This window comes from Arabidopsis lyrata, assembly GCF_000004255.2.
Source record: "Arabidopsis lyrata subsp. lyrata unplaced genomic scaffold ARALYscaffold_2, whole genome shotgun sequence".
Lineage (NCBI taxonomy): Eukaryota > Viridiplantae > Streptophyta > Magnoliopsida > Brassicales > Brassicaceae > Arabidopsis > Arabidopsis lyrata.
This window is the reverse complement of record NW_003302554.1, coordinates 14,585,711-14,597,886: the sequence shown is the minus strand read 5'-3', so window position 1 is coordinate 14,597,886 and position 12,176 is coordinate 14,585,711. Positions and strand designations below refer to the sequence as shown.

The 12,176-nt window shown below is 34.5% G+C and overlaps 2 protein-coding genes and 1 long non-coding RNA gene across 4 annotated transcripts in view; all 3 read left to right on the top strand.

Moving 5' to 3' along the window:
- Positions 1-3,356, top strand: LOC9324856 (myosin-binding protein 2). The gene is made up of 4 exons (XM_002888747.2): positions 1-1,071; positions 1,157-1,309; positions 1,385-2,653; positions 2,743-3,356. Exons 1-3 carry the CDS (start codon positions 144-146, stop codon positions 2,578-2,580), a joined length of 2,277 nt encoding a protein of 758 aa, XP_002888793.1. The 5' UTR covers positions 1-143; the 3' UTR covers positions 2,581-2,653; positions 2,743-3,356.
- A 1,824-nt stretch (positions 3,357-5,180) lies between these two features.
- LOC110231032 lies at positions 5,181-6,847 on the top strand. 2 transcript variants are annotated; one of them, XR_002334122.1, is made up of 4 exons: positions 5,181-5,427; positions 5,879-6,234; positions 6,316-6,374; positions 6,575-6,847. It is a non-coding gene; the product is annotated as an uncharacterized LOC110231032 (long non-coding RNA). The 2 variants fall into 2 exon arrangements; XR_002334123.1 differs by having other exon boundaries at positions 5,871-6,234.
- A 4,806-nt stretch (positions 6,848-11,653) lies between these two features.
- Positions 11,654-12,176, top strand: part of LOC9324855 (cysteine-rich receptor-like protein kinase 10) — a 2,702-nt gene continuing 2,179 nt past the window's right edge. Inside the window, exon 1 of the mRNA XM_021034596.1 lies at positions 11,654-12,117. Within this exon, the coding sequence (XP_020890255.1) occupies positions 12,017-12,117 (101 nt within the window). The 5' untranslated portion in view covers positions 11,654-12,016. The remainder of the gene's footprint in view (positions 12,118-12,176) is intronic.

The window sequence follows — 12,176 nt, the reverse complement described above, 5'->3', positions numbered from 1 at the left end:
GTCGGTCCGATTTCTCCGGCTAGCTTACTTAAGCTGACAAGTCTTTCTCCTCCTTCCTAACTTCGTCCCCCCACACACACCTTTCTCCATTCTCTCTCTCTCTCTGTAAATAATCGCTCTCTCAGCTTTCTTCATCGTCGTCCATGGCGGCTAACAAATTCGCGACACTGATTCACCGGAAAACAAACCGAATCACTCTAATTCTCGTATACGCTTTCCTCGAATGGTCACTCATCTTCTTCATTCTTCTCAACTCTCTCTTCTCTTATTTCATCCTCAGATTCGCTGATTATTTCGGTCTTAAACGTCCTTGTCTCTTCTGCTCTAGAATCGATCGTTTCTTCGATGCTTCTGGTAAATCTCCTTCTCATAAAGATCTTCTCTGCGATGATCATGCTCTCGAGATTTCAAAATCACATTCAAAACCTGTTGAAGAATCTCACAATGAATTGGTTCATCATCGTCGTTGTTGTTGCGTAGAGAAGATAAGTTCTTCACTATTTTGTTGTGCTCCGATAATTGAGTCTGATTTTGGGGATTTAGGTTATCCGATTGGTGATGAAGGTCAAATTTACAATGGTCTTAAGTTTCCTCCATCGATCTTCGGATCTGTGAATTTGAATGATTCTCAGGAAGAAGAAACAGAGGAGAAGAAGGTTTCTTCATTAATCGAATTTGTTCCTCAATCTACTGAGAAACTTGAAGAAGAAGATGATGATGATGATGAGGAGGAGGAGGAGTTTTCGTGCTATGTATCCAGTTTCGACTGTAATAGCAAAGAAATTGCAACAGAGAAGGAAGAAGAAAACAAAGTGGATCTGGCTATAGAGGTCGAAACTGCAGAATCAGCGCCTAAAAACCTCGAGTTCTATATTGATGAAGAAGGCTGTCATTTGATTCCAGTTGAATTCTACAAACAGAGCGAAGAAGTTCGAGAGATTTCCGATGTTAACGGAGATTTTATACTCGATTTCGGTGTTGAGCCTGATTTCACGGCGGCGGAGGAGAAGGGAATCTCCGCCGTTGCTTCGCCGGATGATTCGAAACCTGACGATGCGGTGACGAATCTAGGTACATCTTTGCGTAGCTTCTTTTACAGAAAAATTCTGTGATTGTTTGTTTCTTTCTATTTTAAAGTTTGGTGAGTTGTCTATAGGTGCTTCGTCAGATGATTTAGTGCAAATGCAAAACGGCGACGAAGATACAGACGACGCTGAGGTTTCTATAGGCACAGAGATTCCTGATCACGAGCAAATCGGAGATATTCCTTCGCACCAACTCATTCCTCACGACAATGACGATGATCATGGTAGTTTGCTTCTACATTTCAAAACATAAAACAAGGAAGTAACACTTTTAACATATGCGTTATTTCATCCAACAGAGGAGGATACGTTGGAGTTCAAAACAGTTACGATTGAAACTAGAATGCCCGTCTTAAACGTCAACGAAGAGCGGATTTTAGAAGCTCAAGGATCGATGGAAAGCTCGCATAGTCTACATAACGCTATGTTTCACTTAGAGCGAAGAGTATCCGTTGACGGTATTGAATGTCCTGAAGGAGTACTCACCGTGGATAAGTTGAAGTTGGAGTTACAAGAAGAGAGAAAAGCACTTAACGCGTTATACGAGGAGCTGGAGGTAGAGAGGAGTGCGTCTGCGGTTGCTGCCAGTGAAACAATGGCGATGATCAATAGGTTGCATGAGGAGAAAGCTGCGATGCAGATGGAAGCGTTGCAGTATCAGAGAATGATGGAGGAGCAAGCTGAGTTTGATCAAGAAGCCTTGCAGTTGTTGAATGAGCTTATGGTGAATCGAGAGAAGGAGAACGCTGAGCTCGAGAAGGAGTTAGAGGTGTATAGAAAGAGAATGGAGGAGTATGAAGCTAAAGAGAAAATGGAGATGTTGAGGAGGAGAATGAGAGATTCCTCTGTTGATTCGTATAGAAATAATGGCGATTCAGATGAGAATAACAATGGAGAGTTACATCATAAGAATGTCGAAGGAGTTACGGATTGGAAATATATAGAGAATGAGATGGAGAACACGCCGGTTGATGTTGTTCTTTGTCTTGATGAGTGTTTAGATGATTATGACGGAGAGAGGCTTTCGATTCTTGGGAGATTGAAGTTTCTTGAAGAGAAACTCACAGATCTCAATAACGAAGAGAACGACGAGGAGGAAGCTAAAACGTTTGAGAATAATGGTAGCATCAATGGAAATGGGCATATTCATGGCAAGGAAACAAATGGGAAGCACAGAGTCATCAAGTCAAAGAGATTGCTTCCCCTGTTTGATGCGGTCGATGGGGAGATGGAAAACGGGTTAGATAACGGAAACCATCACGAAAACGGGTTTGATGAATCAGAGAATGGTGCGATTGTGACGATAGAAGAAGAAGTGGATGAGCTTTACGAGAGACTAGAAGCTCTAGAGGCAGATAGAGAGTTCTTGAGGCATTGTGTTGGTTCATTGAAAAAAGGAGACAAAGGTGTACATCTCCTCCATGAGATACTACAACATTTACGTGATCTAAGGCATATCGATCTTATTCGCGTCAGAGAAAACGGAGACATATGAGTGTTTTTGAGTTTTGCGTTTGAGTTCTTCACTCTTTGCATAGTGACATAAAGAACAAAGATCAATCATACAGGTATATAACTTATCTCTGTTAACTGAAGAATATTTCCATGTCTATGATCACACTTTAAAGAAGATTCAATATTTCTTGTTTGTGATAAGGTATGGAAGTGACATGTTGCTTGAGAGGCAAGGAACATCGACAAGGTCTTAGACGAAGAAGAAAACGCCATAGAAAATCTCAGATAAAAAGTATTTTAAGTATACTCTGAGGAAAAGTGTCAGATCAGAATGTTCGTCTTTTCTTCGTTCTTTTCATTATTATAAGTTTTGTTTTTTTATATTGAAGATTTATTTAGAAAGAGGGAAGTGTCAGTATAATTTCACTTTTATATATATTTGGGAGTTGTCTTTATGAGTGGTGGTGGTAATAGAAAAAAGGTAGAATGATGAGTGTATGTGTAGTGTAATGTAGTGTAGTTGAGTACTAGTAAGGTGAGATATTGGTATAAAGAAATGCCAAAGGCAAGCTGTCAAATTTCTTGGATGTTTGTGGCAGAGCTGGGAATGATTTCAGCAAAGATGCCAACACCAATGTACATATTTTTTTTTGGACTTTTTACAACAAATAGAAAATTTGTGGGCGAGTTTAGAATTATTGCTCTTAGGTGGGGTAAGTAACCTCTTCATTTGTAATCTTTTTTCTTTTGTTCTTATATCAAACCTATTCTCGAATTTGTTCATATAAATTTCCTATTGTTGGTCTTCGATTTAAAGAATTTTCGAGCACAATGTCAGAAATTTCTTGGTTACGAAAAAACAGACAAGTTAACCATGTTTTGGTTCTTGGTTTGAGAAGATTATGAGCCTAGACCCAAGAAATTTTGGTTACAAGAGAAAAAATTGCTTGGGTTTATAGAAGGTTGTAGTGGATTTGGTTATAAGCAACGAATAAATTGGTTGGTACAAAGTCAACAAACTTCATATAAATTAAAGACGTTGCCGTTAAACAAAAACAAGTTCAATATAAGAATTTGAACACAACAAACACACAAACACACACACACAAACATATCCTTATACATTAGCTCTAGTATTTTGTTAATTTCATTAAAAAAAAAACATAGGACTAATCCTAAACGTTCTTAAACTAAATAACATAAAATCTTTATAGATGATGTCAAAGAAAAAGAAAAAAAATCTTATAGATATATGGTTTTATATGACAAACTAGCTAGCCAGCTAAACCAAATATATCATGTGACAGTTAATAGATTCACAAAGGTTTGCTCAAATTATCACCAAAAAGTTAGTTGCTTTTGAGTTTAGATCATTTAGAGTCGCATCCATTTCTGACCATATTATAAATATATTCTGTTCTGAATCGAGAGCCTTTATAGTGGGTGAAGAAAAAAGTATATATGATTGTACTTAATTTCTAAAATAATGGAGATCGAAAATATGTGACTTTCGGCGATCTTCTTAAAGTTAAGAGACGCTCATGTGCACTTAATTATGCGCGCAACCTTCCTCTGTCTCTATGGCTTGCCTATTTAATTTACTTCTACTCTTTACATGCCTAGAGTTATATGTTTCATTACATTATTGGGTCAATAGTGGTATAATTTTATCACGTTCCTTATACTTTCTTAGCATAGATTATCACGTTGAGTTATCTATGTTTATATAGTTAATGTACTTAGTCTTAAATAAAATAATAAGACTTTATCAATTGTATATCTTTCTGAAAAACATTTATCTGCTTCTTTTCCTTGTTAGCATATATCAAAAGGGAAAAAATGACTAATGTGCATTCCATAACGGTGGTGGCTCCGTATTCCTGGCATACTGGTGAAAAACTTCCAATCGTTATGGTTATCTACAAATCGCCGTTTGACAACTTGTATCTTCCTCATTGTTTTTATTGATGTCGATGGACTGATTGCTTTTTGTTTTTATGCTTTTATCCTTTCTATGGACCAATATGTAAGATTTATTCCAATGTAATTCCTAATTTTGAATAAAATATTTACATAGACAAGAAAGAAAAGAAAACCTACTCTTTTTAGTAAAGTACCAAGAAAATCGATAAAACCTAATTAGGTCCATATATTTCAACATGGATCCCTGGTTGTACATGTCAATTGAATTTGACCCATCAAATGGGCTTAAATGGGCTTAACGGATGCATAAACTCGACCCGAAAAGTTCAAAGAAGTCAAACATATTACTGTTCACGTGTAAAAGGCAATGAATTAAGAATATGACATTTGGTAAATGTTACTTGAAGGCTACTCTTTAGTCTTTATCATCATCATATTCGACAAATAAGCGTGTGCCTGATTTGGTGTGAGATTGTATGTACCGTACGACTCTTTCAAAGTGTCTCCAACAAGTATCATTCGTAGGCCTGGGTTAACGGTTTAACCCGAAATAACCGAACCGAGGAACCCGAGAATTTCGGTTTTCAGCAGCATCCGATTTCATGAGAGCAAACCGATCGGTGAAATTAGTTTGAGAATTCGGAATTCGGTTTTGTTCGGTTCGGTAATCGGAGCCGATCGGTTTAACCTAGACCGAGAATCTGCAGTCGTATATAAAGATAACCATAAGACATTAACCTAATTACTAGGGTTTCTTCTTCGTATTTGCTCTTTGCGACTGCGCCTCTCTCTTGCGATAGCGAAAGAGAAATCTTTCTCTGTTTCTTCAACCTAATCAATAATCTTTAATTCGTCTCTTCTCATTCATCATCTTCCCAGCTTCTTTCATTCTCTGTAATCTCAACCGGTGTTAAGACTAACCCTTTGCTCAGAGATTCAACCCGCAACCTCGACTTTGTTAGGGGTAAACACTTCTTCTTTCTCTTTAATGGCTTTTCGTTTTAGTCTTTGGTCTCTAACCTCTTCCTTTGTCTCGATAATCTCTGATTTGGAAATGAAAAAGCCTAACCCTAAAATTTCAGATTTCAAAAATAAGAGATTACCATGTCTATTTTCTTTGTTTGTGGTCTATTTCTTGTGTCTCTGTTTCGATTTGGAGCATCTTAATGTTAGGGTTTACTTACAAAGTTCAAAATCCGAAATTCTCTTTGTTCTTCTAGGTTCTTAGCTTTGTTTATGGTCTATTACGTGTGGCTGTGTTTTGATTTGGAGCATTTTAGTGTTAGTGTTTAGTTTCAAAGTTCTAAATCTGAAAATTCTCCTTGGTTCTTCTAGGTTATTAACTTTGTTTATGGTATATTTTGTGTGTTTGTGCTCATTCCTTGTGCTAATACGAAATTGTTTAAGTTTTGTAGATGTCTACAGAGCACAATGAGAACATTGAGGAGCCGATGCTTCAACCTGAAAATGCTGAAGATGTTCAAGCAGAGAAGAGGCGTAAAACACCTGCACCTGCTGCTTCTGCTTCTGTTAATCCACAGAGACCACGTAAGAAGTATGCTAATAGAGCAGTAGTTTGGCAACATTTTCTGCTGCTTCTGCTTTAGTACAAGTGGTCGAGTGTTGGACCCTTATAGGAGTTCTTTAACTCCTTACATGATTGAGGTTTTGCTATGCACCCAACAGTGGCTAAGGTGTTCATTTAAATCTGAAGCACAAGTAGCAAACTTAGTGCAAATGTTGGAAGAAGTTGAGTTTTTTGAATCTCTTGGTAAGTACACTTAACTCTTTTATTCTGTGATTGTGTATTTTTAATATCTTTCCTACTTTGACTTTGTTTTTCTTTTTACAGATTCTCAGAATTCAACTCCAGCTCCTCCATGAATCTTCAAAGTATGACAGGTAGTTAAGGTAAAGTGAACTACTCTGTCCTAATTTAGTAGTTAAAGTAAAGTGAACTACTTTGTCTTCAGTTCTTGTTTTCTATAGATTGTTAACTGCTTCTCTTTAGACTGTTAATTGCTGAAGTTTGCTTTAGAGTTTAGATTGTTAGCTTAGATACTTAAATACTTAAGTTTCTGATCAATTTTTGTTATTATTTTCATGTGTAGGTAGGAAGCTGCACTTTTGTTCTTTTTGACGTGGATATGCAGCCTTAACAATGGACGGGATAGTACTGACTTTGAAGCTTCTTTTTGTCTACTTTTTGATGCGATAAGCATGCTTTTGTATAACAAACAACTTTGCTATAAGTTACTAATTACTCTAGTGTTTGTATGGTTCTGTAATATGGTGATTTGATACAATGCTAGCTTGCTAGCTTAGCAGCTTCTGTAATGGTCTGTAATGGTTATTTTTTGATGTATTGTCTGATATTTGTGCTTGATACAGGTTTAATTCGGGTTAAAAAAACCGAATCTCAAAATTTCCGGTTTAATTTCGGATGTGAAATAAATCTTGATAACCGACCCGAAAAACCCGAGTACCGACCGAACCGAACCGAAATTAATTTCGGTTCAATTCGGGAGCTTTTCTCAAAAACCGAATTTTCCCATAACCGAATAACCCGACCCGAATAACCCGTTTTCGCCGAAGACCCAGGGCTAATCATTCGATATACTACGCGGCAAATATTAAACAAAATAACTTTAATTTGGTTGAATTTTTTTTGCCAAATGACGTGACCTTTTTTTTATTATTATTATTTTACGGCATAGCAAAACTATAAGTCGCAATTCCACGTACTATTTCGATTGTATAAGATTCAATGATTCTACCATTTTTCTAAATCAAAAGTTGTTGAAAAATTCAATGAATCTACCATTTCTCTTAATCAAAAGTTGTTGTCGAACCTCCGACCGAGTAAATATTGAGTTTAATATTATTACTTTGATCTAAATTTCTTTTTGTGAATTTCCAATAGTCTTCGAAATAAATATTGATGTTCACCTAAATTTTGACATCTCTCTGTTCATGCTGGCTTTTAAAATTTTTAACATTCCAGCAAAAAGAAACAATCATTTTTTAGGGATTAGTATAACTACAATCATTTTTTTTGTCAACCGATTAAACCGATCGTCCGATGAAATTAACCGAGTTTACAAACGAAACCAGAACATTATATCATTTATGAATATAAGTTCTGTTACAGATTCATGTGAGTTACATTTATATGTAACTAGGGGAAAATCCGGACTACGTCCGGTATATTTGTAAATTTTGACAACTTTTAAAATAATTAAGTTTTTTTTTGGAAAATTTCTATGCATAAATTGTAATATTTTGTTTCAAGCCTATTTGAAATAAATAATTTGATAATTAGTATTTTTATTTTTTGAGTTTACGTTAATTATTAACTAAATAAATAGGAATGCAATTGAAAAAGGTTATAGTAACCTTTAAAAAAAAACTTTGGAAATTCTTACATTCTATAAATTTTTTTCACTCATTGCATTTGAGGTTTTTTCCTTCGAAAGATTGATTAGATATATAATTTTTTTAGTGTGGATCAGTTGGGGTGATTATTTGGGATGATGGGTAGTAAAACTATTAAACTAAATTGGTGTGGGTAATTTTTTTATTTGTTTGGTAGCATATCATTTGGTATAATAATTTTGGTAGCATATTTGTTATGTTTGGTGTATATGGTAATTATTCTCTAATTAAACTGTTTTTGGTCCTTTTTAAAAATTTAAAAGTTATTATGTAAAGTAGAATATATTTGCTGTAAATTTAATTTAGTTTTTTTTTTTTAATAATAAAATTGATTTGGGGTTTGAAGGTAGTGGCCATTACTTTTGTTTGATGTGAATAAATGGGGGGAGTGAAGATGAGAAAAGTGGGGAATTGATTACGGTATAGGTTGTGAGAATGGAGACGATGGCTGGATAGTGAGGCCGTGACTCGTGAGGGTGAGGGCGAAGGGTTTGTGGGTTTTTTGTTTTTTGCTTTTTTTATTATATTCGGTTTTAATGTGTTTTTGTATGGTGGGCTTCTATTAGAGCTAATTGGGAAGAGTATGGGTTTTGTTGTGGAGTTTTTTTAATTTTGGATATTGAGAAGGTATTTTTTTCCTTGATGCTTATGTGGCAAATAGAAAGGGTATAGAAAAAATAGCTGATGTGGATAGCGTAAGAAGCCTCAATTAGTTCTTTTTATTAGTAAATAGATGTTGTTATTAGTTATGGTTACGTATACATTGGTTTGACACTGGACAGATACATCTAATATAAAATGCAGCGTAATTTGCAAGTACTATTTAATGGTTTTCATTGACATTTGTTGCAACTTTCTTTCGGTGGATAACTCAACACCCTCGAAAGTAAAAGCCTTTAAAAGATTTGGTATTATTATTTTTTGTTTTTTTCATTGACTTACTAACCATTTAGTTTTCACTATAGAAATATAAACACACCGATTGCGAAATATCTATTTGAATATACAATAATGGTTTTATCCGACTATATGACAAGTGAATTAGTGAATTGATTAACCGAATAGTATGACTCGTATCCAGGGCCGGTTCAATTATTGTGGAGTCTATGTAAAAATCTTAAAAATTGATTTTTTCTTCATATAAAAAAATGGATTTTTTTTCTGGTTAAAAAATCTTAAAAATTGGTCTTTTTCATACTAAAAAAATAATTTGGGCTTTTTCATATTAAAAATATCTTAAAGTCTTAAAAATAACCTTTTTTTACTTAAAAAAAAATTGGACTCTTAAATTTACCTAAAAAATTTTTGGCCCTACACATTTGCTCCTTTTTTTTTTTTTTTTGATAATCGAGTGTTCTGGCTCCACCGAGGTGGTCCAGACTAGAGATCGAACCCTTACGGCACGGACGCACACCCGAAAGTGGGTCATGGCCAGGTAACGGTCTTTGGTCTCAAGCACCAGAGCAAGCCCGCATGTAAATTCCCTTATGGCCAGTATGAATCGAACCTGGGGCCGTTCTTGCATCTGCAAGCCGTTTACCATCAAACTAACTTGCATTTGCTCCTTCTAGCACTCCCCAAACACCGCCCTGCTCGTATCTAAGATAAGACTAGAAAAGATCCAAGTTAGAGTATCTCCATTACAAATACTTCATATACGTTATACAAAAATAATAAAAAGTAGAATAATAATAAAATATTTTCGGTTTCTCAAATAGTAGTAGAAACCCACATCAAAGTTTCTATTTTTTCGCTACAAAATTTTCTGTGGATTTGTCCTACTCTTTGAAAAACTTATTATATTTTCTTATTTTTAACTCTTTCTTATTTTTGCATTAACCCATGTGAGATTTTTCATTAATTTTTGCAATGAAGATGTTCTTTTATTGAAAGAAAAAAAATGGGAAAGGTGACCAAGCTTGACCGAACGAACTAAGTCAAAACAGAACGCGTCTTGGGTCTGATGTTTGTTTATGCCAAGTGGTATCTTTTTGGGTTTTCTTTTTAACGTCATACTCAGTGATGTCATATTGTAACTTTTATCATAGTATAAGATTGAATTTTTTGTCACCATATGAGAAAACACTACACTAAATGCATGCTCCAACCAAACCATGTACATAGGGTTAAAAGTCAATGAAAAGAAAAATCTAGAAGAAAATGATGCATACAAATCTTATTTATCATAAGAGTTAAAGTAAAAAAGAAAAAATAAAAGAGTTGCTAATTGAATATGCTGCAAGGTTTAGCTTGTGGAGGTCTAAAACCTAAACCTCTTTAGTGTCGGTCGGTTGACAAATGGATACATTCGAAATAGTTTTACATATTTTTATTGTTTGGTTAAATTTTGTCGTTAATGCTTAGAAAGATATTTAACACCATGTATAATTTTTGATTAGACAATATTTTAAGGCCACATGTATGATTATGTGAATCTCTTAACAGTATTTGTTTAGCTTAACTAGAAAGATGTGTTATTCCTGTGAAAGTCTCGTTTTTGACTTAGTCTCTTGTATTGATTATATGGGTATTTAGATTTATTTTTACAAAAATTGGGATAATTCGACGGATAAAACCACATGTTGTTTAAGGTCTTAGCCAATAGCCATCATGTAATTACACTATCCGGTAGATGAAACATGATAACTGAATGGTCAAACAGCTAGACGTCAACGAAAACCCTTCATTAAGTTATTTAATCCCTTCCTATTCAAAATCAGATAAAGCATCCATATTCTTATAAGTTTTGGGTTAGCTATATAGAAAACATGATTCTTGTACTTTTAATCTATGAATTCTCTCGCTTTGAACTTTAGAGAGATATATATTGTAACACCCCGATTACCATTCTCACGTCCTTTCTCAGTTCATGGGTTTACCCGTGTCTGACAGTCAGTACGCTATGTCTGGAAAGCTTTAAAGACTTATTTACCGACCCTATAAATCATCACGTGATTTTTCTTCACTCACATAGTTTCGATAATCACTTTTCGGAAGATCATCTATCATGAAATTGCTTTAGCATAAACACGTTAAATTGTAGAGTTCTCTCAAGATGTTTAACCGAAAAAAATAAATGCATTTTGATAACATAAATGGACAAAACAATTCTTTTAAACATTTTCGCATACACTATCATATTTCCTAAAACATGAATGTTACAATATTTCATTTGAACATAAATCTTAAATCACAAAGTCTTATGATTGCGATTATGTACAAGGTTTAATAATTAAGAAAAAGTGATTAGTTGTTTACCCGATATTTAAAAAAACTAACATTCTTTTTCATTATTTAGTTTGTCTTAACCTGATAATTGCTCTACTAGTGTTGCATATGCTTTACCCGATAGCCCATTGAAACAAAAAGCTTTCCACTCAAATTCTCGAGGTTGCATATGCATGTCTTTTTCTAACAAACAAATATTCTTCTACTTGTTTGCGCGTCCAGAGATATCTCATATACATATTCAGAAAAGTAGCTGATATCAATAGAGAAAAATGTTAATCAAAATTTGTTTTGAGTTAAAAAAAAAACTTAACCCATTGAATAAGAGTTTACAATTACATGCTCTATTCCTCCAATAAACAATAATTATAAAGTAAAAAAAAAAAAAACAATAATTATAAAGTACCCACACAATCTAAAACTTTTAAGTGAATATTCATTAATTAATGATATAAAATTTCATCAGACTTTTTTCCTGATTCATCACCCATAAACCCCACAAAATAATAATAAAAAAATGTGAACTTGGTTGAAAAAACCTAAAAAGGTTAAAGCAAGACTTGACTTTTATTTAAACATGTGCCTTCTTGACTTTCGTCTCTAATCTAAATCCTTCCTCGCATAAACTCTTCCTTGATTCAACAAAATTCATTCTCTTCTAATAAAAACAAACACAATCACAAACACGCTTCTTCTTCTTCTTCTTCTTCCTCTTCGTCTTCCTCAATCATCCCTAAATCCACAATCTGAGACCGACATAACCTCACTTAAACCCAATCTAACGCCGCCGAATCAAAATCCCTTCAAATCCACTTCTTCCCCAATCCAATTCTACTTTCTGGGTCGTCGTTTAAATTTTCTAAATCTCTCTGTTATAGCTTTTCCATGGGATGGTCACTAAGAATTCTCAAAAGAGCAACTTGGGCATGACAAAGTCCATGAATTTCTTTCAGAATATCATCAAACCTTTCAAACGCAGCTCCAATCGAGGTAAGATCTCTTTGATTTACTGTTACGGGCCCATTTCGGGGAAAACCTTGAGGCGCCTTT

Excerpts from the sequence above, each read along its gene's own strand:
- LOC9324856 (XM_002888747.2), top strand. The coding sequence starts at position 144 with ATGGCGGCTAACAAATTCGCGACACTGATTCACCGGAAAACAAACCGA. Across the intron at positions 1,072-1,156 it reads CGATGCGGTGACGAATCTAG|GTGCTTCGTCAGATGATTTA; the intron begins GTACATCTTTGC and ends AGTTGTCTATAG. Across the intron at positions 1,310-1,384 it reads CGACAATGACGATGATCATG|AGGAGGATACGTTGGAGTTC; the intron begins GTAGTTTGCTTC and ends TTCATCCAACAG.